At 41.1% G+C, this 27,995-nt stretch overlaps 1 protein-coding gene across 1 annotated transcript; it reads right to left on the reverse strand.

The window, feature by feature from the left end:
* Positions 1 to 1,184: 1,184 nt before the first annotated feature.
* LOC141805373 (anthrax toxin receptor 1-like) lies at positions 1,185 to 27,935 on the reverse strand. Its single transcript, XM_074690406.1, has 18 exons — positions 27,686 to 27,935; positions 21,016 to 21,087; positions 20,865 to 20,936; positions 20,682 to 20,763; positions 20,526 to 20,559; positions 20,258 to 20,337; positions 17,212 to 17,280; positions 17,029 to 17,109; positions 16,886 to 16,946; positions 16,615 to 16,713; positions 14,176 to 14,245; positions 11,532 to 11,610; positions 10,526 to 10,621; positions 10,390 to 10,431; positions 10,169 to 10,261; positions 5,000 to 5,158; positions 4,361 to 4,441; positions 1,185 to 2,135 (listed from the first exon to the last, which is right to left on the reverse strand). The coding sequence occupies exons 1-18, from the start codon at positions 27,859 to 27,861 to the stop codon at positions 1,758 to 1,760; spliced, it is 1,824 nt and encodes a 607-aa protein (XP_074546507.1). The 5' UTR covers positions 27,862 to 27,935; the 3' UTR covers positions 1,185 to 1,757.
* Between the last annotated feature and the right edge of the window lie 60 nt (positions 27,936 to 27,995).

The raw sequence follows: 27,995 nt of genomic DNA on the forward strand, positions 1-27,995 counted from the left end.
TACATTTTGGAGGTGATCCGGATCACCGTCTGGATCCAGGACTTTTTTAAAGGATCTTTATCATTATGAGATAGGGCTGTTTTCACCATATGTGTATATAACTCCACCATAAATGGTTGGATTGCTTTGCAAAACAATACAAGACAAGGTCACCATCATTTCTGACAGATGTAAAAGTACGATCCAGATCCTGGCAATAATCTGGATACTAAGATCCAGAATATGAAATATGTACTGGGTCATCATCATTTTCAGCACTGTCAGAAAACAAGTTATTGTACAAACCTGCAACTAACACCAAATTATAGCAGACAGTCTGCTGAAAGGGAGTATAACATTAAAGTAGGACTAAAGTGTTGGTGATAGTCACAATATGCTTGGTGGAGGTCTGTGCTCTCTGACTGCTTTTCTGTTTATTAATTAGTGATAATTTTCTGCATGCTAAGCACTTTCTGTTACCTATTTACCGTATGAAAAGTGCTCTATAATTAAAGTCTGGTTGATTGATTAACTGATAAAACATAATGTCCTCTTTGACATAGTTTAGATTGAATGAGACCTAATTATGTAAAAGAGTCTTTAGATGGTGTTTAAACACTTCATTGCAGTTAAAGTTCTCTGCTTATTGCCAAATTCATCTTCACAACTAACTCCTAAATCTTCTTTTAGAAAACAAATAACCAACCAGATCTGCAGTCCCTCTGTGTAAAACAAGCTCAATAAACATTGGGCTTACAGAAAAGGAGGCATATCCTAAAAGCTCATCGTCCAATGTTTGTGTAACTGTTGAAACAACAAATACGCCATGCTGGAGTCACGTCCAGTTGTTTGTTTCATCAAAGTCTGAAATTATTCAAACTGAAAAATCAACTAATGCAAGTTTGAAGCATAATGACTTCTTTTTGCTGTTTCCAGTACTGAGGAATACCTACCTTTGTCTCCAGACATGATCGCTACCACAAGTTTCAAAGTGCATCGACATAGAGATCTGTAGTCAGACACTCCTTGCATCACCAGAAATGTAGCATATCACATCACCATCACTACTTTCTGCTTAAAACCCCCAAAGATCTGATCCAGCCTGCACACATTGTTCTAACTGTCTAACTGAAGGGTAAAAGGAGCTTTTAGTCTCTGACCACAGAGTACTCATCTCCTGCTGCAGCTCAGAAAGCAAACACAGACAGTTTTATTCACCCAGCAGAAACCAGACATCTAATGCATCAAGCTCAGATATTTTCTGTGATTTAATGACTATTCATTCACAAAATGTACAAACTCTGTATAAAACACAATGAGGCAGCTGCTCAGCCAAAGGACTTTGTGCGATTTAAACTCTGGATAATCAAAGATTGACATCAGGAGGAGGCTGAAGCGCAGGTTATACCGCTTTTGTATCCAACACTGAATCAGTCAGACAGGCTTGATAAAAGGATCCTCAGGAACAGAATAAAAAGCTGAGCTTCTATAAAACTTAAAAAAGCCAAAGCTGTGCTGGCTACATAAAAAAAATGCTTTTTAAGGTGTAAACAATCATTGTTCATGGCACATCATAAGTGAGCCATTTGTTGAGGAAATAGCTAGAAGAAGTGTTGAAAGTGTTCATGGTGAAGGCGTGAAATCCACAGCTGCAGCCTGCAAAGCGTCACGATGCAGTCATCAAATTCTCACTCTGCTTCAACTTAAATAGACGCAAAGTTAAAGAGTCGTGTCACGTCTCCATCCTGAGTTTAACCCTGTTTCCTCAACTGTCCTCATCAGTAGTTGTCTTGGTTTGGGCGTGGAGGAGGCCGTGACGGAGGAGGGGCTCTACACGGAGCCGGACCCTGAGGTGGAGGCGGGAGGGAGCAGGTGGGAGATGGAGGTGCATAGATCTGGTTCATGTTGGTCGGGGGGAGGGCTCTGTTTGGAGGAGGGGAGTATGTGGGAGGGCTGCTGGAGGAGGGGGGAGGAGTGGAGGGCAGAGGGGGGAGGGTTGATGTGGGTGAAGGTGGAAGGTGGTAGAGGGTGCTGTCGTCTGACGGGCGGCGCTGATAACAGTGGGGTAAAGTGTAGACAGGTGTGGATGGGTGGTTGTAGATCGGGTAGCGAGGAGTTGGGTAGGGTTTGCTTCGGGTGAAGGTTATGCAGCGGCCCTGAGGTACAAAAGTAAACACAACAAGGTGGTTCAGTGAGTAAACAGGCTCTTATCAAGATGTTTCATTTCCTTTTTTATCATTTAATTAGAAGCATTTTAGATGAAAACACTAAATGTGCATCAGAGAGCAAATTGATTGCACTCAAAACAAATGTATTGTTTGGCTTTACCTGTTAACTGCCCATTAATGCAAAAATCTAATTAGCCAATCACATGGCAGCAACTAAATCTTTTAGACAAGTAAACATGGAGAACTGCTACAGAAGTTCAAACTGAGCATCAGAATGGAGAAGAAAAGTGATCTGAAGAGACTTTGTACGTGGCATGGTTGACGGTATCTGATAAACTGCTGATCATCTGGGATTTTAACCCACAATCATTTCCAGAGTTTGGGAAGAATGGTCCCAAAAAGAGAAAATATCTAGTGAGCATCAGTTCCCTGGACAAAACCAGTGGAGAATGGACAGACTGGATGGAGATAATAGAAAGACAACAGTAACTCAAAGAACCAAGGTCTGCAGAAGAGCATCTCTGAACACACAACACGTCCAACCTTGAGGCAGATGGGCTACAGCAGCAGAAGACCACACCGGGTGACCCTCCTGTCAGCTAAGAACAGGAAACTGAGGCTACAATTCACACAGCAACACCAAAACTGGACAATAGAAGATTGGAAAAACGTTGCCTGGTCTGATGAGTCTGGATTTCTGCTCCACAGTCAGATGGTAGGGTCAGAATTTGGCGTCAACAACATGAAAGCATGGATCCATCCTGCCTTGTATCGACGGCTCAGGCTGCTGCTGCTGGTGTAATGGTGTGGGGGATATTTTCTTGGCTCACTTTGGGCCCCTTAGTACCAACTGAGCATGGTTTAAAGTCCACAGCCTACCTGAGTATTGTTGCTGACCATGTCCATCCCTCTATGAGCACAGTGTACCCATCTTCTGATGGCTACTTCCAGCAGGATAACGCTCCATGTCATAAAGCTGGAATCATCTCAGACTGGTTTCTTCAACATGACAATGAGTTCCCTGTACTCAAATGTCCTCCACAGTCCCAAGATCTCAATCCAATAGAGCACCTTTGGGATGTGGTGGAACGGGAGATTCTCATCATGGATGTTCAGCCCAGTTATGATGCTAACATGACTATATGAAGCAAAATCTCTGAGGAAGGTTTCCAGCACCTTGTTGAATCTATATCACCAAGAATTAAAGTTAATTAATTAAACAAAGTCTTTGTCAGTTCAGAGGTCAGTACAGCCACACAGCGCTGTCTGGAGTGACACAGACTGCAGCAGAGGACTAACCTGGAGCGGACCATGATGGAATATTGGTGAAAAAACATGAGTTTTTGTACTATTAATGCAGTTTTAGGAGCGGCGCTGTCTATGCCCTGATGGATCCCATTATACGGACGTCCTCTGCACAATTTTGGATCTAAATTTCTCCCGAAGCACTGCTTGGATCAGGAAAGCCTTCTGGGTGAGTATTTTGTTCTACTTCATGCTGTAAACAATGTAAAAGCTGTATTAACCGAACTTATCCTTTAAGACAGGTCTGAAGGTAAAAGGGGATCCAACCTGCAAGCTGGACCTCATAAAGCATCTGGTGATTGGGCTGAATCTGAGGCATTTCCGACTCTGGCACTAGTATGTGATCAACAAGTGGTTTATGGGACTTGTTTGACTCAAAAAAGATCTCTGCCGACAAGAAACTGAAGTGTATTCAATAAAACTCCTAAACCTCCGATTGGCAGGTTTGGTAGGTTGCAGCTCCCAACGAATGGAAAGAGGAAATTCCTTTGTCAAGGAAGAATTCCTCATCCAGCCACGCTGACGCTAGGAGCTCATGTAGACGGACAGCACTGACTCCTAATGGCTTCTGCAGACTGAAGCACTCCTCCAGACAATGCTGCAGCTGTTTATACCTTTGTCTACTCTCTTTGCCTCATGGGAGTTCCCTTGAAGCCAAGTTTCTTATAGTTTCCTGCAGCTTTGATCTTGAGAGAGTTCATTGTAGTCACAAATTCTTTAACGTCTGCCTGCCAAAAGGGAACACAGACACTTCACAATGACATTACCTGCTTTGTTTGGATTCATCTGTCCTCGTCCTGTGAAGACCTGCTGCTGTTTTTCATTTCTTCAATTTCTTCATTCAGAAAATTATTGCATCACATCTCGTCTGTTTCTTATTTCTCTATTCCTGTTTTTCAGAGTCTCACCTTGTCTCCAGGATGAGGCCTCATCACCGACACTCTGTCGTAGCCTTTTCTCAGGAAAACACACAGAGCATCCAGTTTACCCTGCAGAAACACAAACATGTTTGAACAAAGAAAGAGAATTTAAGGCTGATTAAGACAAGAGTCAGATTGGTTTTGCTGAGCACAGCACAAACATTTTTCGACAAACTCAGTTATCTAATGAGAAGAGTTTATTCGGCCTGGATCTGGAGGAGAGAAGGATCAACAAAGAGCATATTTTTTCAGTAAGAACAGCCGCTCAACAGATTCCAGAGTCAGGGGTTAGCTCAGAGCACGTCTGGTTTTTATTACCACTGATCCAGCTGACTAATGTGTTCAGAAACTCATATTTATTAACTATTTCCTGGTCACACATCCTCCCAGTGACACTAAAAATCAAACTTTTATCACAGTCACACCATGATCAGGAAGAGGCCTTTAAATCTAACATCTGGGAGATGTATCACACTGTATAACACATACTTTCACATCATGTGGTCTGTTATGAAATACGTTTGATGACAGAGCTCTATGACGACAGAGCAAACCGAGGAGAAACACGAGACGTGACTGGAAGCAGAGAAACACACACATACACATACACATGGATAGATGGAGCACCTTTATGGGAGAGTACCACTTCTGAGCTCTGCTGGATTTGTGCATGTGGTAGTAAGGTCGCGGTGGCTCATACTCCTCTGCTGGCATCACAACTCGAGCATTTTTGGCTTTTTCCAGCTTGGCTCCTTCTTCTGTGGAGCCTTTATCGCCCCATCGGACCTGGGTAGAGAGAGAAGCAATCAGCGCAGCGCTGCAATCAGCGACACAGTGAAGAAGGATTCATTTATTCATACTGGGTTACATTAGCTGCAGATGTGTTTACAGGGATTTCTGGCTGTGTTAGTGTTGTGGCGCCAGCAGGGGTGGACAAATTCAAGACTTTCTTACTTAGAGATGGAATGCTCTGTCCCTCTGGTGTACCCGTAGTATCTTCACATAATGTACATCTCTCTGCTGTTTTAGAAAACCCGGATTTCAGCCTCTGTCTGAAACACTTCATTTAAGCTGCTGTCTCTTTAAGGCTCCCCCTACTCACTGATTGGTCAGCCCTCTGCAGGCCTGTCAGGGGCGGAGCTATGGGCAGACCTTGGTATTTGAGGCCCACCACTCAAATGTGTCATGTACCAGTCAGGAGATCAATGTATCATGACTAAGGATGGGTGCTGCTGAAGTAGGTACTTTTACAGGTACTGACCAAATTAGGCCAGTAGTACCAAGTACCGATTAACATAAAATCAAACAGTACCATGTTTAGGTACCTTAACAGAATAGACTTTAATACAGCTCTGCTTGTTTACAAGTCTCTTCATGGTTTAGCACCAAATACATCTGACATGCTAAACCCATATGAACCAAGTTGGTCTCTTTGAACCCCAGGGAGGGGTCTCCTGCTGGTGCCTAGAGTCAGGACTAAACACAGTGAGGCTGTGTTCCAGTTTTATGCTCCTAAAATCTGGAACAGTCTTGCAGAAGATGTGAGACAAGTCTCAACTCTGACAATGTTCAAATCCCGGCTGAAAACAGCTCTGTTTCGCTTATCATACAACAACTGAAAGTATTTTATCTGCACTCTCCTCTTTTAATTTAATTAATCATTTTTGATGTTTAATGATGTGATTTTATGCAATGATTTTATTTTGCCTACTGTGATTTATTTTATGTTAGCTGTAAAGCACTTTGAATTGCCTTGTGTATGAATTGTGCTCTACAAAAAAAACTTGCCTTGCCTTAACACATCCTTGTGACTGTGAGAAAGTGAAAGGGCAGACAAATTTCCATGCTGGACATGAACACAGCATTGCAAGTTTATATAGTGAAGAATGTATATGTTAAATTGAAAACTTTGAGATTTTATTATTAAACAAATTAATATCTGTTACCACACAAACACACACAAAAGTACAGAAAATTGGTAACGTTGAGTACCAATACCAGTGGCGGACTGGGACTGAAATACAGCCCTGGACTTTAACTCGGCCCAGCCCATAACCATAACTTTTATTGTTAGTTTGTTTGTTAAGAACAGGGCATTTTAATCAGTTTACAGGTAGATTTTCTACAACATATGAATATGTAGTGTAATTACATGTTGTACTAAACAAGAGTCAGTTTACACAACGGTCTTGGGATGAAACGTAAAGGTATTGTTGTGTTTCTGCCTCTCATTCACACAGAAACAGCATTTTAGCTGACCTAAAGTTTTAAAACCGAAACCTAAAACAGCCTCCAGAGTGAAATTTTTCTGAAACGTTGCGGCCACTGTGGCAGTGTGAACAGCAAGCCGGTATTTGCAGAGGAAATGCTGACGTCACACTCCGCTTAGTGCATGCACATTACATTTTAATCGTCGTCATGTTGTAATCAAGTGTCACCTGAAGAAGGAAATCTACTTTATCATCCGTCCAGACATAACTCTCAAGTCTAACATGTTTTGCGTCCATTGTGTTCTGTTAATTCTTTCTTCCCAGTGTGGGTGAGTTATATCGCCACCTACAGGCTTGGCATGTATACTACATTTTCAATCTGTGTAAAAAGTTTTTTTGTGTGTGTGTTTTTTGCGTTTTCAGGTATAACTTTGCCATGTAAACGGCCTCTAAACATTGACCCCCCCTGGATTCCAAGTTTGAGTCATTTAATTTCCCAAAGTTTCAAACTTGCATTTTTGCTACAACTCTTCTGAAAGGTGACACTGAGGCTTTTTAAAGCCCCAACAGCCTCCGATTTCAGCAATAATAAAATATCTCTCCATAAAAAAATGTTCTGTGCCTTAACAAGCCACTTTAGTGGCCGAGGTGAATGTCGAGAGTGATCCGTCACATCAGAGAGTAAAACCAGCTCTGTCAAAACAGCCATGAAAGTTCATTACTCAGATTTACTCCCTCGCAGCTGCCTCAGACGAGCCATGAAGCCTTTAACTTGGCAGAAAAAGCTCTTAAATGAGCTGTGCATATTTTCCACTGCTCTCTTTGGAGGAGTGCAGCGCTGAGGCCTCAGACTCCGCAGAATGAACCACGTCTGAAAAGCACTTCACACTCCAAAGTCGACTTCTGTTTGCCTGACCTTGAGAAACAAAGCGCTCTCCCTGAAGAGCTGCAGATGCCTTATTTCCTTTGTTCAGCTCTTACTTAATGTCATCTCAACTCTAGAAACGTGGGCTACCTTTGGAGGCTGAAGGTGTGGTTAACCGTAAAGGAGCACTGGCTTTGACCTCCACTGCTACTTCATCTTCTGATTGAGCAGAGGAGAGAGGTTTTTGTTGAGGAAGGACATGCTAGAGGAGATAGTTAGCTTGCACAGAGATGTCTCTTAGCAGAGCTTCCAGCTGAAAATAATTGCCTTCTGATGGATTATGGGATTGATTGTGGGGAGTGTTGATGGTGGTCTCCACACAAACTGTTTTACTGCTCATAATCTATTTATAGGTTCACATAAAATCAGACAGCTGCAGGTTTGGGACCAGCTTTTGTCATCAGAAGGGTTCTGGTTGGATGTTGAGCGGGTTTTTGTTATGCACAGAAATAAAGAGTATGAGGATATCAAAAACAGCAGCTTAGCTTTATTCATGCTCTTCACAACTGTTTGCATGTTAGTGAACAAGTGCTGAGTTTTCATCACCATTCTCCTGTTGTCGGATTATAAACAAAGCAGTGCATGGGCTTTAAATAATCTATGCCAGGGGTGTGACATGTTTGATTTTGTGACTTTTTTTTTTCGAGAGTCTTATCACTTCTTGACTCTACCTCCTGACATATTTTACAATCCTCGAAAAAAATACACAACAACAGCCTTGTTGTTAAGCCTCTTATTACTAATGAAAACAAAACTTTGCAGAAAAAGAGGATTTGAATACAAGGCAGTCAAATGATATCTTCAAATCACCACAACAATCGGATGTGAGAAACATTTCTACCAGGTGTATTAACTTTTTGAAAGTTTGACCACAGCCCATCTGGAATGACTGGAGAGCTGGATTTTTTTTACCTATACAGCAGCCAGTCCCCAGGGGGAGCAGTTTTTGTGGAGACCTCACTTTGAGCTGAGCAAGCCGACGTCCGTTTTTTTTACAGTCTATGGTTCCATCATCACAGACTGATGAAACCAAACTTCACCTGTCCCTCAGGTGTCTCTTTATACTAGATGATCAGTGGTCAGTTTTCTGTAGTGTTACATGCTGTGTAAACATCAGCAAACTCCGCTTCTGACCAAGGAAATGTTCTCCGTTAGGGGGCGATATGGAGAAAATATGTCAGGACGTTTTTGTGGCAGGATGAGGATCTAGATTTTATAAGGATTCTTTTTCATACTCTGACTATTTTTTTTTACCTGTAAACTACATTTGTAGCCCCTAACATTTATCACCCTGGTGTCTGAACTATTTTTCTACACAGCTTTTGTCTTTTCAACTCAATCTCTCACATTTTCACATCATGATGAATACATTCTCTGTTCCATTACTGGTGACAGGTACAACACACATCATTGTATCCTCTATGAGAAGGTTAGTTGGCCATCTCTTCATCAGAAAAAGGGACAAACATTGTTTTTTATACATTTTTAAAGCTCTAACTGGAAAACTTCCACCCTCCCTTTAAAACCTGCTAGAGTTTTATAAAGGGTCCTACATGACTCCTTCATCTGACCCACTGAATCTTAAAGTCTCTTGAGTCCACACTGGACTTGGAAATCTGCATTTTTATTTTCTTATTTGATGCTTCTAACTCTTGGAACACACTCCAACAAACTCTAAAAATACCAGCCTTCCCCTCTCCTACAGATTTTAAAATCTTGATTTCTGTTCACTGTTCCTCTCACTGTAACTGTTTTAAATGATTGTTTCTGCATTTGAATTTCATTTATTTTTGTTGTTTTTATTTGTCTGTGATCTCAAAAAAATTGAAAATGATGGTAACCTCAATGTCCTTTCCCAGAATAAATAAAGGTTTGAATGAATACATGAATTTAAAGACGTCAGCTGTAAGAGTTGTTGAGTTCCTAAAGAAAGTACAGATCTTTTTTTCATTTTAATTCATTTCAGTGCCATGATTAATCCACTGTAAAATAAAAGCTGTGGGGCCGTATGGTAATGTGCCCCAGGTCTGACTTATGATTAGTCTGATTATATAATCCCTTACCCCATGACCCTCTTAATCTAAGACATGGCTCTTATGACATCATGACCAAACTTTTCTGATGACTCTTCTTTGACAGATTATCCTTTAACCATCTCAACTCACTGAATCCAGATTTTGCCAAAATAACAAAAGAACCACTAATCTGTTTTAAACCAGCAAAAGCAAAACATCCCTGCTTTGATGCTTCGTCTGCTAACAGTGTTCATCTCAGACTATGAACCTTCAAACAGACTAACCCTCCGCTTCTTCCAAACATTTGGAGGATCTGCTGAGCTTGCACTATTCAGGCCAACCGGCCCCCTTTCAACTTTCATCCTAACCTCATCGAACTCTCTCTGGAGCTTCAAGCAAGACGCCACAACAAAGTGAGTCAGGATCTTCCAGCACGGACTTGCGCACTCATCTTTTTTTGAAGAATGAGTCGTTTCCTGTTTCCTTTTGTTTTCTTGCTGTCTGTCCTTGTTTTTGATCTCAGTCCCATTTTTCAACGATTCCAGAGAGAAATTTGATGCACAATGAATTCAAGGCAGCCACGTATTCACAGTGTGAACAAAGGTACAGTGTATACCACTACTTTATCTCAATTTTATCCTTCTACCTCCATTCTCTTGATGCCTCCAACTCCACGTCCTCCATAGTACGAGGCATCCACTGTGGGCCAACGCTTCTTTGGGAAACCATCCTCATCGTCCTAAAGAAGACAGAAACAGTCTCAGCTTGCAAAAAGAAATTCAAAAAACATTTCATTTGCAAAGTCAATATTATTAAAGCAGCTTTAAATAATCTTATTGTAATAACTTGATAAATCAAAGCACTCACAGAGAGGTCTTCTATAACAGGAGGCGGTGGCTCATGAATGACCTGGAAAAAACAGCTTGAGCTCAAAGAACAGCTGGTGGTTTCATTACGTAACATTAGTTTTTATGTGTTCTTCACTGAGACAATCAAATCTTACCACAGTGCAGCAGAGAGGCCAGAACCACCAGAGCAGAGCGATGGTGAGCAGGAGCAGCAGGATGAGCAGAGCGATGGCCACAAATTTCCCATCGGACTAGAGCAGAGAAACACAAACAGGGCATGAACAGAAGGAGCTGCAGTCATTCACTTTTTAGGTTCACCTGAGCAACTGCCCATTGACAAAAATGTCTAATCAGCCAATCACATGGCAGCAGCAGCATGTGGATATGGATATGGATATGTGGCTCACTTTGGACCCCTCAGTACCAACTGAGCCTGGTTTTAAGCCCACAGCCTCTCTGAGTATGGTTTCTCAATCTCAAACTGCTTTCTTTAACCCTAACCCTAACATGAAAATGCATTCCCTGTACTCAAATGTCCTCCACAGACCCCAGATCTCAATCCAGTTGAGCTCCTTTGGGATGTGGTGGAACAGGAGATTCTCATCATGGATGATCAGCTGACAAATCTGCAGCAACTGCGTGATGCTATCATGTAAATATGGAGCCAGATTTCTCATGAAGGTTTCCAGCATCTTGCTAAAACTAGCAAGACCCTCCCTTCTTCTTCATCTGAATCAAATACAAAGATGTCATCAGTCCATTCTGTGCTACAGTAGAAACAGAAATAGAAACAGAAATATGGAGGCCTCTGTGAACGTCCTGCTGATATGAAGTTTCAGATAACCCATAACTGTACGCACTGTCTGTTTCTCATTAACAATAATCTGAAAGGGTGGGAAAGCATCAGAGAGGAAATTGTGAATTACACTGAAGGTTTCGTGACATCTTGTTTGCAACGTGGCCTTTAATGAAACGCAGAAACTGAAGCAAAGTGTCAAACAACCAAAGCTAAAGATATGTTTGACTGTCACGTTACAAAGTAGGAGTGGATGGACTCAAAATTCTTCAGAGCAGTCGTGTAAAGTCAGCATCTCAACTTAAATGTCTAAGGTACTTCAGCTGTAATGTATAATATGTAATGTGTTTTGTTTTTGTACTTACACAGGTGACTGCTGTTATGGTGACAGAGCTGGATATGAAGCTGAGGCCGTTGTTCATGCTGACGTACAGAGTAGCAGTCCTGTGGAGATGGTGTGACAGGAAATGAAGGCACAATCAGTCTCTTTTCATTGTTAATTGCTATACACAGTCAGTTGTGCACAGAAGCCCAGAGAAAACTGCTTCCATGTTGTGCTTGTGCTCTACTTCCTGTTATAATGACACAGTGTTGGTTGTTTTCTCTGCTTGAAGTCTTACATTTATGATTCATATCTCCTGCACTGTCAAAGCAAAAAATAACGATTGAGCTACAGTTGTTTAAAACAACCTTAATAACAGATTCAACAGGTTTTTCTGCGGTCATGTTGGTCGTTTACAAATAGGAGGAATAGGGGCCCCTGAGTTGTCGTCTAATAAACCCCGCCCTGTTTCTGAACTAATGACTGTGATTGGTCCCTTTTGTCTGAGGTCTGAGGAAAACCGTGTTAGAAAGACAGCAGCTCCAGCCTAGATGTGAGCCAGTTAATGGTTCTGGAAACACCGGGTTGTACTCCAAAAACTGAAATCGAAGCCCAAGTGTCTGTGTCTTAATTTTTCGCAAAGTTTGTCGTATTAGACTTATTATGAACCACATTCACCTGACAGGTCCAGAAAGTGTCACATTTCAGGGTTTCAAAAGACAAAATGACGCCTAAATTGCTTTTAAGACTAAGGAAAAATACTTTCAAGTTTCTTAAAATAGCTATAGTGTCTTTATACATGAAACATGACAAGCCAATTTTCCTACCCTCTTGTCAGCTTTTTTGCCATCATAAGTATTACAAACTCATTTTCATCTTTTGATGTCTTGAGAGCATTTTTTTTCCTAATTGTCTGGTAAATGTGGCTCATATGGAGTCTAATCAAACAATCTTTGCTGAAGAGACATAAAAACTTTCTGAAATTTCAGTTTTTGCAGCGCATGTTTTCTAGATCCTTAGAAAGATAACCTGTTATCTAGGGCTGCACAGATCACAATTTTCTGTCCGATCACCGATCACGAATCTTTAAAAAGCCTGACCTGCCGATACCGATTTTTATTTCTTATTTTTTATAACTAACAGCATATACCTTCACTGTTCCAGTCTTATTTTATTGAAAATCATTGCACAATACCTGTGAAACAATAAGCTCTTTATGTTTTAACTTAAACAACCAATAAAGTGTCCTGAGTTTAAAGTCTCAGAGCAAAACGCAACAATGGCTGGTAGTCAGACCTTCCTGGAGGTATCAGTTTTATATGTAAGAAGACTCAGACTCAGGGAAGACTGAAGTCATTGTTCATGGACCTAAACATCTCAGAAAAGTTTTCTTGAAAAACATCGCCGCCTCGGACGACATCAGCTTGGCTTCCAGCACCACTGTCAGGAACCTGGGAGTTCTTTTGATCAGGACCTGTCCTTTAACTCTCACATCCAACAGGTCTCAAGGACGGCATTTTTTCATCTTCGTAATATCAAGAGAATTAGACACATCTTGACTTGGAGCGACGCTGAGAAACTAGTCCATGCTGTTGTTTCTTCTAGGCTGGACTACTGTAACTCTCTTTTATCTGTCTGTCCTGATAAGTCTATTAGGACTCTTCAGCTGGTTCAGAATGCTGCCGCTTGGGTACTGACTTGGACTGGGAGGAGAGAGCACATCTCTCCAGTGTTAGCGTCTCTACACTGGTTACCTATAAAATGGCATCGGGCCATCCTATCTTAAAGACTTAATCGTTCCGTATAATCCGTCTAAGTCTTTGCGTTCTCAACATGCAGGTCTGCTTGTTGTACCTAGGGTCTCTAAAAGTAGTCTGGGAGGTCGAGCCTTTAGTTATCAGGCTCCTCTTCTTTGGAATAACTTACCGGTTGAGGTCAGGGGGGTAGACACGGTCTCAACCTTTAAGAGTAGACTTAAAACTTTCCTTTTTGATGAAGCTTACAGTTAGAGCTCTCCAACCCCAACACAGTCTCCTCAGATGTCTGTCTAACATGAGTCTGGTTCTGTCCAAGGTTTCTGCTCGTTAAAGGGAAGTTGTTCCTTGCCATTGTAACTTGCTAAATGCTGCAAAGTCCTGTACTCATGGTGGATTAAGATAAGATAAGACTCCTTATCTTGTCTTGATGTTGGGTTTCTGCTTATAAAAATGTTATTAACATTTACGGGTCTAGACCTGTAAATGCTTTTGTAAAGTGTCTTGAGATAACGTTTGCAATGATTTGGCGCTATACGCTTAAAGATTGATTGATTGATTGATGTACAAATGGGCTGACTGATCGATCGGTGCATGTCTACTGTTATAACAAGACAACACACTTTATCCTCAAAAAATGAGAAAAGAAAAAGAAACAAGTCAGTATCATGAGAAAACAACTGAAAATTAACTTGTTTTAAAAGAAAAACAGCGTTGTTGTCTCAAAATAATAAATAAAGAAGTTGGAATCTTAAGAAAACTACCAGAAATTTAAACCAGAGTAAATAAATGAAAGGATGCATGTATATTTGAGGCTTCCTGAGCTGTGAACAAACTTTCTGGTGCACATTTAAACTGTGTAGAAGCTGTGTTGCTGAAACGCTGCTTTTATAAATGTATCTCTTTAGACGCTTTTGTGCATGTGTCACTTACGTTCCCTCTTTTTCCAGAACAGGCGCTGGGCACAAAAGGTAACCATCTCTCACCACCATAGGTCTTTTCACTGTGGAAAAAGGATGAACATGTATATATTTATTTCATGATATGCTATCATTCTGTCATCTGAAATAAAGTGTAGGTGAACAGTGGAGTGGTCATAGAAAACTAAATTCAGACTTTTCTCTGCTCGTCCACAAACTTCAGAAGAATCAAGCCTGAAAATATTTTGTCTTATTAAATTCCTGGATTTCCTTTCTTTATGGAAAATGGAGCAAATGAGGGAGGAATGCGGTTTGTTTAGCCCGTCTGGCTGAGCTGGTGTCTCGCGTGTGCAAAGACAGCACCCGTCTCTGATGAGATCCACATTCCCCTTCAGACATCTGAGGAGCGCTGAGCGTTAAAGCAGACGACTCAGAGTGCGGCTAGATGCTGCTGAGGGTTTTTTAGAGGATGGGGAGTTAAATCATCAGTGTGAGCCACAGAGAGCAGCCCTCCCCCCACCCACACCCACAATGTGCAGCCAAACCAAACTTGGCACAGTAACGTTAATGGCTGCTGAGAGAAATACCTAAACCTACTGCTTTTCTGATCAGGCTAAGAATAGGAGGATGGACTTTATGTAACGTCCAGTTTCACACACCTACACAGTCTTTGTTTTCTGTTTATTATATTAAAATAAAATCTGGACTCTTAAGACCATATTCTCTTAAAAGTGATGTATCAGCCTCCAGAAGTAATGACATCCAGCATATTCCTACAGTAAACTGAAAGTAATCTCTGGGCGTAGCCAGGCAAACTGTTCTCTCATGAAAGCCATCTAAATGCTACAGTAAGCTTAGCTGTAAAAGACTGAATAATACATCAACACGTCTCTGCATCTCTGTGATGTCACCCATTTGTTTCTAATACCAGAGTTTGAAGGCTATCATCAACAGAAGTCATATTGAAAAAGCTGCACACAACCTAACTTTGTTCAAGTGCCAGCCTGTTAGTCAAGTCAGCCATGCCCTTATATGGGCAAAACTCACAAGATCAATGACAAAAACACTAAGTGTAAAATGTACTCCTGTGCAGTTTCTTCTGGTAGAGAAATGCATTATTCAGACCTGAAACAGGCTGTGACCATATTTTTACTGAAGGACAGTGTTTTTAAATTGGTGTGTATGTGGTTGTTGTTTCTGCAGCCAGCCTCAAGTGGACACTCAGTGAACTGCAGTTTTTTTTACTTCTGCACTTTTTAAAATGTAACTGAAGCATTTTGGAAACTTTTGCGTGGATGCAAACATCCATCTATCCATCTCCTGCTGCCTATCCAGGGTTGGGTCTCGGGGACAGCAGCCTAAGCAGGGAAGACCAGACTTCCCTCTCCCTAGCTACTTCATCCAGCTCTTCTCAGGGGATCCCGAGATGTTGCCAGGCCAGCCGAGAGATGTAGTCTCTCCAGCGTGTCCTGGGTCTGCCCCTGGGTCTCCATCCTGGTGGGACGTGCCCCAAATACCTCACCAGGGAGGCGTCCAGGAGGCATCCTCATCAGATGCCACCTCATCTGACTCCTCTCAAGGCGGAGGAGCAGCGGCTACTCCGAACTCCTCCCGGATAGCCGAGCTTCTCACCGTATCTCTAAGGGAGAGCCCGGCCACCCTGCGGAGGAAGCTCATTTCGGCCGCTTGTACCCGCGATCTTGTTCTTTCGGTCACTACCCAAAGCTCATGACCATAGATGAGGGTGGATTCAAACAAAGAAAAATGAATAAAGTTCATGCATCATAGACACTGACTGATTTTTAATTATGAAGCCAAACTTTCTAAAACTTGCACCAGTTATCGTCAACTCTTTATCCCACTCATGGTTTGGAGTTTGGATGCTATATCCTGTAAACACTTTGAGTTGTTAACCCTTTAAGCCTTGGACTCTTCTTTGGGTTTCTGCTAGAAAAATGCCACACCCAAAAAGAGTTTATCTCAGCATCTACAAGGTCTACTTGATTCATTCTGGTGTCATAATAAAGAGAACACCTGTGAAAATAGTTCAGAGCAGTCAGTATTGGTGTTTATGTCACTGGCTCAGAGTAATAACTTTTTTATGCCTTTTGTTGCAGAGCAACCTCAAAGTTCTAATAGGGTTTAAAGGGTTAAGGAAAATATCACATGTACAAAGGGTAAAATAAGAATAAAAAACAACCTCTCTTGAGTAAGAATTTCTAAGAAATTTTATCTTATTTATCTGTTTTTATCTAATCTAAGTTTTTAAAGAATTGTAAAGGATCTGAAGGAATACAAGGGTCCAACAGTTAGCAATACAACCAAACATTAAGCCAAAAGATCAGAGATCAGAAGTGGACTCAAGAATCTATCAGTTCTCTTCACATTTTATTTTTTTTGCCTGTAAAGTTTAACACAGCCACAGAAACAACAGCTTTATGTGTGTACTTACTCAAAGTAACTGTGTCATTTATACGGAAGCTGCAGAGAACTTTCTGGACGTCTCGGGCGTGATAGAAACCGTTTCCTTTCACCACCACCTGGAACGATTCTGAGGGAATAAAGTGTCCACTTAAAGAACTTTCTTTCCAATTGAAAGGTTTTGACAGTTTAAATATTTTTTATATTTAAAGTTAAAGGTCATTTAGTGTAAATAATGTTTATATATTTAGTTAGAGGGCTGCTTTCTGTCATATCATCTTAAAGTGCTTCACTTCCTTTACCTCCTTCACAGATGCTGGACGGCTCCACAGCCAGGATTTCTATACATGACCTCTTCAGGATCTATAAGAAATCAGAAACACAAGCTGAGTTCAGCAGTGAGGTGTGCAGACAGAAAAGCCTTTTGTGTTTGTTTGTTTCGTACCGAGTCGATGACCCCCTGCAGAGCCTCAAATCCATCATTCACTGGAAAGACGTGGTCCTTACTGTCAGCGATTGTTGAAAGCTGTCAAAAGCAAATGTTCTCACTCTGTTTATCGTCTCATGTTTGGATTTTTGATTCATCATCGACTGGTTAGTGATAGGATCACATGATGAATTTGTTTACCTGGGTTTCGTTAAAGTCTTTCACTCCCACACAGTACACCGTGGCCCCGAGCTGTCGCGCTCTGCTGGCCTGAAAATAAAAGAAAGCATCAAACACAGTATAAGCCAGTCTCTCTTAAAAGGCAACTACACTCTAAATCACAAAGAGGGAACTGCTTTTTGTGAGTCTGTGGAGATTTTAAGCTTTCTGATTGTTCCTGTGCTCGGTTCTGTGATGTTGCTGCGATATTTTACTGCTGACAGTTGCTGGAACTTCACAGACAGACATGTGGCCACAACAAGCCCTACAAGTGCGATCAAACACAGTTTTCCTGCCTGCTGAGTGTTGTTCTGTGCCTTTTAAATGTTTTTTTTTTTTGTCTTTTTTTTCCAATTTCAAGCACAGTGTAGTGAGGGATTAAAAAGTTGTTTTTGGCATCATAAAATGTGATTATATAAAAATGTCAGTTTTCCCAAAAATGAGACCAAAATAATGTGAGCTCCCTCTGCTGGCTGGCTGGCTGCACTGTCAACAAATCCCACCTCTTCCATGTTAACAGATGAGACAAAGTTGTTGCAGTTGATTGTTTGTTTACCTCATACCACTGTGCATCAACATGCTTTTTGACTGACTCATCTTAACAGTAACATTCCCATTATCCAGAAATTGCATATCCGTACTTCAGGGAGAGAAAGGGTTAAAAGATGGGACCCTCCTGGAGATATTAGGAGCGTTGGCTCTGAGATGTTTGGCTTCATCAGTTATTTCACTTGCTATATAAGGCTGATAACAGATAACTGCAAATGAAAACATAACAAAGGCTAATGCAAGAGTTGTCGAAGTTTCCATAACCAGTAGAGCTAGCTTGAATATACCCAAGAAGCTGTTATGTCGCATTCACACCAACAAATGACGCAACTTGTGCCAGCACAAATTAACGTACTGTGTTTACACGATTAATAGGAGAGGGGTATGATTCAAACACCACTCTGGTCTATTGTCATCCGTCTAGGCAACAATTATGCTAATTTAGGCAGCGCCAACTTGCTACTACAACTGATAATGATACTGCTCCTTTTACTCCTGTTCCCATAAAAACAGGTAGAGTCAAAGTTCCGGGAACTAAACACTAATACTACAGGAGGAAGGAACTAGAGATGTTCTGAGGATGGTTCAAGTCTGATAGATCAACTCCTTGAAATGGTTCTGCCTTGGGAACAGTACTTGTCAGGTTTCCACTAACTTTTGGAGGCTGGGCCTGCAAACTAAATGTGTACAAGTTTAATTTTCTAAACCCAAACGAGTGAAAATAATCTAACCAGGTGAGTATTTAATAAAGAAGTTTGAGAAGGAAACATTCTGCTGAAAGAAGTTGATCAACAGGCTCGTTCTTTCAGCTGAAACACTGGTCATTCTTGTCACGTCTCTGGGTTTAGTGTCTTTTATTTTCTCCCTTACAGTGGCGATTGCTCCAAGACTGCAAGGGAAGCTCAGCTTCCCCTAAATAGTCCCTAAAAAAAGTGGTGATATGTTCTGCTGTGTGTACATTTCATTGACAAAATATGAGCTAGAATTCCTTCATCTTTTGTTCAGAATCAGCTCCTATCACAGGTAACTGGCTCCACCTCCTTCTCATTCATCCCCGCAGCGTCTCAGCGCTTTAACACAGTCGGACGCTGAGCGTCTTCTGACTTCAGCGAGGAAGCGTAAAGTGGGTTGTTCCACTGTGGAAACTGGACGGTCATTGGATAAACGCTGGGCTTTGTCCAAGACACGCTCAGCGTCTCTGGGGGTCTATGAGGCAGTGGGCTGGCCTGGACGCTGAGCTTCTGCATGATGATTGGATGATCTGTCTGAGGCTGAATCCCTTTTTGATTGACAGTGAAATGAGCCAGTCAGCGATCTTGAAGTGTAACCCTCCACCGGATCATCTTCTGGGTTCTACGTCTACTTGTTCTGGACTGATGCGGAGGTTTTATCGATCATCAGCGAGTTTACCTTTCCTTAAAAACGAAGAACTTTGTGTTAAAAGATTCTCTCTCTTTTCACCAATAAGCAGCTACAGCTACAGCTGCGGAGCTTCTCCCCCTGCCACTCACACTTACAGCCTGTCGTAGTCTCATGTAGCAGCTCCAGCTGCTAACAAGCTGGCACTTGACTGACCAGCAGCCACCACTGCTCCCTTATGTATCTCCTCTTATGTTCACTGTTTTATTTTGTAACTCACTCTGTCAAGATGTTTCAGGTCCATTGACTTCCAGCCTTTCTGTGTCACTACTCCTTATCCTAATGTGTCTCACCTGTGTCTTGTTATCCTCACTCCTCTTGTATATTTTTACTCAGTCTAACCTCCTTTTTGTGTCAGCTCTTCATGTACTTTAGTCATCGTTCCAGCATTTCTTCTTCATCTATCCCTCATGTGTTTTTTTATCTTCGCCTGCCTTTTTGACCCTGTCTCTAATGTTTTGGATACCTCTGCCTGTCCTTTTGGTTGCCTGTGTACGGACCTTGGACTGATTAAACTGTTTTTGAACTCTGCCTGATTCCCCAGTCCTAGTCTGTCACAGATCTCTGCTGTCGTCCTGTTTCCAAGTTTCAGGAGCTTTGGCTCGTAGAGCATCTTTTGTCTTTATTTTCTAGATGAATGCACCTCACCCGGCCCATTTAGTCATATGTCACAGGATCTCAATGCTGACTGGCTGTTTTGGCATGAACGCATCACCAAGTTCAGATTTTTCAACTCTTTTTCAATGTTTGTTGGAAATTCAACATTATTCTGTAGACTTCCTCAACTTAAACTGACTGTACTGTAGAAACTTAAAGTTAAATGTGTCACTTTTGTTTGTCCTAAAAGGTGAGACCTCAGTACAGTTTTACTAGCCAATCCCAACTACTCTACTGTACTCTCCAACATGTCAGCTCCCATCATGAAAGGGAAGCTTTTGGCTTTACTTTTGTACAACTGGAGGAATTGGAGACGCCTCATCCATCTTTATATTCAGTATACGTATGAGTTTACAAGCCTTTGTGATTACTTTCCAAACTCGTTTGAAATGTGAAACCCCACCTCTCTCTGAGCCATGTCAAACTGGTTTTCTCTCAGCTCCCCGTCCGTCAGGGCGATGATGACACTTGCTGTACGATAACCTGTGAGACAGAGAAGGAACAGAAAAGCTTTGAAAAATCAATCCCTAAAGATATGAGTCATGTGACTGAGCGGGCAGCTTAATATGATGATTCCTGCACATGTTCAGATTGAGTCACTACGTTTGGGTACAATGCTCCTCTGGGCAGGAGGGATGATTAGGTGTTTTAAAGCGAAACGATCTACTCACCGTCTCCTGTTGCGTAGTAAATTTGCTCGCTGGCCTGAAAGAGAAGAATTTAGGCGTCAGTGGTTATATATAAAGTGGAGCTCATTATGAAAAGCTAAGATGCCATGCTGTTGCATAAGCAGGATCAGTTTCCCATTGACTTAACAGATGGCTTACTCTTTTTAAGCCTTTGTCCATGTAGGTGTCTCCACCCGGCTGCACCATGCGGAGCTCCTCCAGTTTGGCTCGGATCTGCTCTCTGATAATTGATGTTTGAGAGAATAAAAAGTTAATGAAGTAGAAGAAGGCAGTAGATAATACAACAAAAGCACATTACAGTGAAGCTGTGCACATTTGTACCTGTTTTCTGTTAGTGCCATTAAAGTCCGGCCCTCTGTGGAGAACACAATAAAAGACATCCGCAGCTGAGGGCTGAAGACAGAAGAGGGAAGGAGGGTCATTTTTCACAGCTTATCCCTCTTTAAATCTGAAGTTTGTGTCATGGACTCACCTGATAAACTTGTGAGCCAGGTGGTCAACAAAGTAATAAATCTCATTCCAGTAATGCTGCACGCTGCCCGACCTGGAGGACGATAAAAAAAAAATGATGAAGAGCCACTAAAATTCCCTTCGGTGGGTTTAAAAAGTACATCAAAACATTTCTTTAGAGCAGCATTAAATTGATTAAGTTTGTTTTTAAGGGAGGACTTGAAATCAATAGATGGGACAAAAATTATGCAACTGGAGTGTTTTTACATCCTTAGAATAGATAAACTTCCAGGAATGAAGGGCTGAGATGAGCAAGAGGAATTACTTTTATATTCAAGATTTAAAAACAAAGTCATTAGCGCTGACTTTAAAAGCTGAAAGGAAAGTTTTTAATGAGAATTCAAAACACACAAAAAAATACAGAATACTCATATATTTGTTGCGCTTTTGAAGACTACTTTTCTATTTCCTCCTAAATTAAACTTTTGAAAACTCAATTAATTTTATAAAGGTGCATTTGAAAATGTGACAACATGATGGAAAAGGTCATTTGTTGCAGCAGTTCACTTTCTTTTAACTGCGATGACTATGGCTTCCAGTTAATGAAAAGACAAAATTCAGTTTCCCGTAAAATCCCAACATTACATAAAACCAATATAAATTATTGTTAAACAGAAATGTTGGCCCTCTGAAAAGCTTGTTCCTTTTTATTCTTGCAAAACTTGCTTTTGCCTCCCTCTGCATGAAGGTGTGTCATGTGGTAGAGGAGATCAGAGTGTGGCTCAGGTTGATTTGATAGTGGCCTTCAGCCAGGGGCGTATTTAGTCGTTTGGGGGCCCAAGGCAAACCCAGTCAATGGGGCCCTCCATGTCCTTGTAACTCATCTTCCTCAGAGCTAGACTGGCCTTCCCTGAGTCCACTGTCTCTTTCTGAGAATCAAGGTATGAGACAGTGCTAATCTTGTACATGGTAACTTAACACAACTAAATGCATTTCCTCAAGTTCTTTACTTTAGTTTGATTTTGAAAAAAGTGAATACATAATTTAGTCCACTTTGTCTTGGATTTGAAATCTTTTATGGTCAATTGACAGCTTATTTGTCCCACAGTGGGGAATTTACAGAGTAACAGTAACAAACAAGAAAGTATGAAGTGAAAAACATTACAATAGGTAAATATTGAAAAAAATTAGAAAAGAAAAAATATGTAAATATCAAGCACAACATAAAACTGGAAAAAATCTACTGACAGAGGTGATATTTACAGTTACCATACTTTTTGGTACTATTAGTTTAAAGTTAATGTATTTTTTATTGACCCCCTGTCCAGTGAGTTATGTATCCAAAAAAGAGATTTTGTACAAAAATGTTTATCACCAACTCAAAAACTTTGATTTTCCTGTTTCCTGGGCTAGATAAAGTCCTTAAAATCCTAAAAGTCTTATATGTTTATCTCAGATCTCAGAGCAACATTGTTTTTATTGTTTTTGGTTGAAAATGGAGGAAAAAAAGTGTTTTTTACTTCCTGAATCAAATTTTCAGATGTGTTGTAACATGGAATAGCCCATTGAGTAAGAAGGGAGGGGGAGTACACAAAACCATCATTAAAGATTAAGTCTTTTGATGTATTTTGAAGCATGTGAAGTAAGATTTAGAAAAAAGAAATGCTTTCAGTTGAAGAGAACTTCATAAATCAGTTCTTAAGAGATGTGTTGGGGGCCCCTGGGAATCTTGGGGCCCCAGGCCCCCAAAGCAACTGCCTGTGTTTGCCTAATTGTAGCTACGCCCCTGCCTTCAGCTCATCTGTGTAATTGGGTCTGGAGTCTCTAATCTTCCTCTTCACTAAACTCCATAGATTCAGCTCCAGGGTGTTCAGGTCCAAATTAAACACAACGACATCTTGGTCATTGAACCAGCTTTTGGTACTTTTGGCACTGTGGATAGAAGCCAAGTCATCATCATCTTTATCTTCCACTTTTCCTGTTCAGGGTCGCAGGTGGCTGGAGTCTATCTCAGCTGTCTTCGGGTGACAGGTGGAGTACACCCTCGGCTAGTTGCCAGTCAATCACAGGGCTGACGTTTCACACGCACACTCACACTCATGTCAATTTAGAATCACCAGTTAACCTGATGAGCATGTTGTTGGACTGTAGGAGCAAGCCAGAGTACCCGGAGGTAACCCACCCATGCACAGGACCATACAAAGTCCACACAGAAAGGCCCACCTTGCCCAAACTGGGATACAAACTGGTGATCTTTTTGCTGCAAGGCAACAGCGCTAACCAGTGTGCCACTGTGCATCCCAGGAGCCAAGTCCTGCTGGAAAATGAAATCAGCATCTCTATAAAGCTTGTCAGCAGATGGAGCATGAAATGCTCTTCGCTGACTCTAGACTTTAGGAAACACATTGAACCAACAGCAGCAGACGAGATGACACCCCAAACCATCACTGACTGTGGAAACTTCCCTCAGGACTTCAAGCAGCTTGGATCCTGCGCCTCTCCTCTTTTCCCCAAGACTCTGGGTCCTTGATTCTCAAATGTGATGGAAAATGACTTTCATCTGAAAAGAGGACTTTGGACCACCGAGCAACAGTCCAGCTCTCCTCTTTAGCTCTGGTGAGTTTTCTGGCTCTAGTTCTGGGGTGGTTTGACTTGAGCAATGTGACAGCTGCAGTTAAATTCCTTTAAGTGTTTGTGTGTGGTGCCTCTTGATGCTCTGACTCCAGCCCTGGTCCTCTCCATGTGATGTTCTCCAAAGTCCTGGAGCCAACTTTTCATGACAATCCTCTGAGAGCTGCTGGCATCCATGTTGCTTTTGCATTTTTTCCTGTCACATTGTTCTCTTCCAAAAAAAACAAACAAACAAAAAAAAAAAAAACAGGAAAATGTGGGGTGCTGATTTAGCTGTGTTGATAGAGCAGGCACCCCATGTACAAGAAGCTGCAGCCCTCAAGACACATGGGGGTCATCACGATAGCTATGATTTCCTGCTTCTCTCTACCCCCCCCTATCAAAATATAAACCTTAATAGAAAACAAATGAAAACTCTAATAAATAATGAACCAATCAACTTTTTTTCTCTGCTCTGATTGGTACAACACAAACAAGCATAGAAGAAAAACAGGTCAAAAGATCTGCACATTAAGACTTACAATATTACACTAAAAAGTACCAGTACCAGAACATTTTGCCAAAAAGATTTTGCACTCTTTTTGGACTTCAAAAGCTAGATCTATGAGCGTTGCATGTTTAATAGTGCTATAAAATGTGTTAAACTCTATAAATGTTTCATAAACATTGCTGAAACAAAATGTATGAGCTTGTTCATCACTTCCTCATCATGAAAGAAGAGTCTGTCTTTTGGCTTGTTTTTGTCTTGTGTTGTGTTTTCTTCCACGTGCTGACGTTTTCTCTTTTCTCTTGTGGCTCTGCTGCTGTAATTAAAATGCAAAACAAAACCAGAAGTGCCACGTCTTTGTCTAGAACAAACCTCGCTTCATGTCTTCATTTGTAAAACAGGTGCTGACTCAAACAATCAGAAGAACAATGGTCAGTAATTAAGGAGCACACTCAGGCAGATACGCTCAACCTGTGCAGCCTCCCCCCTCTCTCTGCTCTGCCTCCTCTCCTCGTGTTTTCATTTATCCTGAGATGTGAGCCTCAGTGCACAGACAGCCTGGATCTGGGGATCTTTGGAACATCTGGCTCTAATGGAGAAAGGGTTCTGCAGACTGGAGCAGAGAGAGCACAGAGAGCTGGAGCTGATGGCTCCTGTCAGCAAGATGTGGCCAGAGTTTGACAACAAAAATCCCTGCAGTGCACTTTATCGGGGGACGAAGAAGAAAAATAGCTTAGCAAATCATCCGTCACTGTGTAAACAGACGTCCAGTCAGGTCTCACCACCTCCAAGTTGCTCAAACTGAATGTTTACTTGGCCGAAGACGACCTGTTGAGAGGCTTCACCGTTGGCTTCGTGACGGATTAATGGACGGTGTAATTTAACCCTTGTGTTTGCGCTCACTGCAGGATCCAGGCGTTTTCAGATGGAGGTGGCTCAATCTGAGCGGTGACTAATGCAGGGAGGAATGTTTTTCATTTCTACATTGATGAATCAATACTTCAACAATTAAAACTGAGGTGTAACACAGGTGACAAACCACTCAGTGACAGCAAAAAGTGACGCACAGGCCAAATGTTGGATAATTACATTGGTCCAGATTCCAACGAGGCTGATAGCCAATAAGAGTTTAATGAGAGTTTAAGATTCAAGGGTGGCAGCATGGGAGGCCAATGGGATTCTGGGCCCTTCTGGATGTGGCCCTGGCTCACAAAATGTTCAGGTCTCTGAAAATCTGCTGCCATGTTGACTAAAAAGACAGTATTCCACTCAGAGATGGAAATAATAAACAGTTTTGATCAAAGTTAACCAATACACTAATTTCTGAGCAACAAATTATCCGTTTAATTCAAAATTAGCTCCTCTTTGTTTTTTCAAACCATTGTAGACTGAATACATTTGAGCTTTGAGTTGCTCTGCAGACAAAATGAAACACTAAATGTTTTCACCTGGGGCTCTAAGGAGTCTGTGAGTAGCGTTTCTGGCTGTTTTAAAGGATGGGTGGTGAAAACTAGTTTCAGGCTCATAATTACTTAAAATAACTATCACTTGCTTCTTTTTAAATCACAATGAGCTGAAAGGAAATTCATTTTTGCTCTTTAGTTAGAGAGATGCAGAAAAAAAACCCCTCAAATCTTGCAGAGGCGGTTTGTCTTATTTCTCATCAGAAAGTCTTGAGTTAAGTCACAATCAAGGAAATACATACTGTAAAAATATTTACTTTGTTAATTCTGATGAGTAAAAACTGTGCAACTGAGCTGCCAGTTCAGCCAGCAACACTTTCCTGATTTTCAAACAAGAGTTTAAAAACACATTTTTTAACTTTTCTCAACGTATCTGCTGAAATTTTTTTTTCAGGCTGTTTATGCCTTTAATAACAGAGAATAGGACAGGGGATAGAGAAGAAAGGGTGAACTGGAAAAAAATGACATCTCATCAAGTGTTTTTGTCTTATTGTTAGTAAAAAAAAATGCCTTTTTAGACTTTCTTTGAGCCACATTCACCTGACTAGTCCAGAAAAATGTTTTATTTTAAGTTATTTTAAGAAAAAAAACAAGGTATCAATTGCTTTTCACATGTAAAAAAAAATCTGCCGATGGAACAAAAGAAAAGTTACTCTTATTGGACATTATTCTAGTTTCAAGCAAATTTTCAAGCAAAATTTTCTCATTCCATCGGCAGATTTCTTTTACTTATCGTAAACCATTCAGGCATCACTTTATTATTTCAATAACTTAAAAAAAGACATTTTTCTTGACTGACAAGTTGAATGTGGCTCACTTCAAGATTAACAAGACACTTTTTTACTTAAAATAAGACAAAAACACTTGATAACATTTGTGGTTTGGGGGGTAGAAACAGGCCACAGGCTGGATTCAACCCAGGCCACCCACTCAACTCCTTCCACCAGGCTATCAGCGCCTCCCTCAGTTTTACTCATCACAATCAATACAGCCCTTTCTTAGTCTGTAATATCTTGAAAGTAAGATATGTGTCAAAGCTTCTCAGATTGTTGTGGATTATATTTAGTAATGAGTTGTAATGACAAAAAAAAAAAAAAAGATCAGTGGGATTTCTGTTTTTAAAGCTAGGTTTACTGGAGCCAATTTAGACGGAAGACTCTGACAGTGAGAGGACTTTATATATTCTTGGCTTTCATTGAAATAAATTAATTCTGCAAACACTGTAAATAGAAGATTATTTATGTTTCAGACATAACCCTTTGTTTGGTTTCCCATCAAAAGGTTATTAGACTCATAGTGGCATTTGAATTAAATAAAAATGAGTTTTTCCTTTTGTTACCTAAGGAAGCTCACATGACACAAACTGTGCCAAACTTGAGGACGCCTAAACATCTCTTTACTAAAACCTCTGTCACTTCACTCTGCTATACTTCAGCAGCACTAAACTTGTCACAGGTGATGTCCAGATGTTTTTCCATGGTTTGTTTGAGTCTTTAGGCTTCTGTTGCATACGTTCAAAAGGATATTTACAATAAAGTATTTTTAAACAGGAAAAGAAATCCTTCATTTATGCTGTTATCCATCTGTATTTACTCAGTTGCATCTCTAGTCATTGCACTTCTGACAAAGTCTCACAAGTGTTACTTTTATAGTGACACCAAGATAAGGCACACGGTGCAGAGATATTCACTGTTTTGAGACAGGAGCCTCAAAAGGGGGTTCAGGGAAGATCAGGTTAACTATGTAGAGTTTGCTTTTTTACAATCGTCTCTAACTTTCTGCCTTATGCAGAAAGACCTGAACTTAAAACTCATTGCTTGTGCTTTATTTTGGCCAGTTTGACTTTACAGCAGTGTAGTTAATGTCTCTGTCAACTTTTGTCCACTTTTTCCAACAAGAAAACTTCATAAAGACCAGTGTATCTTATCAACAGGCAAAAACCAGCACACTATGGTGCAATAACAGATACTTTCAATATTTTTTGAGTCTGATAATTTCTCTGGAGGTCATCTTGAATGGTGTTTGCACCTGTGTCTCCAGAACAACCCAACACGAGTCATGCACAGAATATGAAAAGATTTCTTGTGCTCATAACAGGTCGTAGTACTCACTTGTCCAAAACAAAGTAAAGGTCAAATCCTCCGTAGCAGGACGATCCTGCCTCCCTCCTCTCATAGATCTGTCCCGTGCTGCCGGACACCAGCAGCAGCACCAGCATGCCCAGTTCCACACCAAGCAGGACCTGCCTGCAGCACTGGGACATCACTCCAAGGGTTAGAGAAATCATCAGCACAAGCAGGGAGAAAGGTCATCAAAAAGCCTGAGCTGCAGGTTTCTGTCTGCTTTCCCTCTCACAGCACACTGGAGCATTCAGCCATGCTGTGCAGAGCAATCTCCAAGGCTGGATCAGTATCACATCTC

The sequence above is a fragment of the Halichoeres trimaculatus genome, unplaced genomic scaffold, assembly GCF_033239565.1.
Source record: "Halichoeres trimaculatus isolate MK-OKI-2021-1 unplaced genomic scaffold, fHalTri1.1 fHalTri1_scaffold_16, whole genome shotgun sequence".
NCBI lineage: Eukaryota > Metazoa > Chordata > Actinopteri > Labriformes > Labridae > Halichoeres > Halichoeres trimaculatus.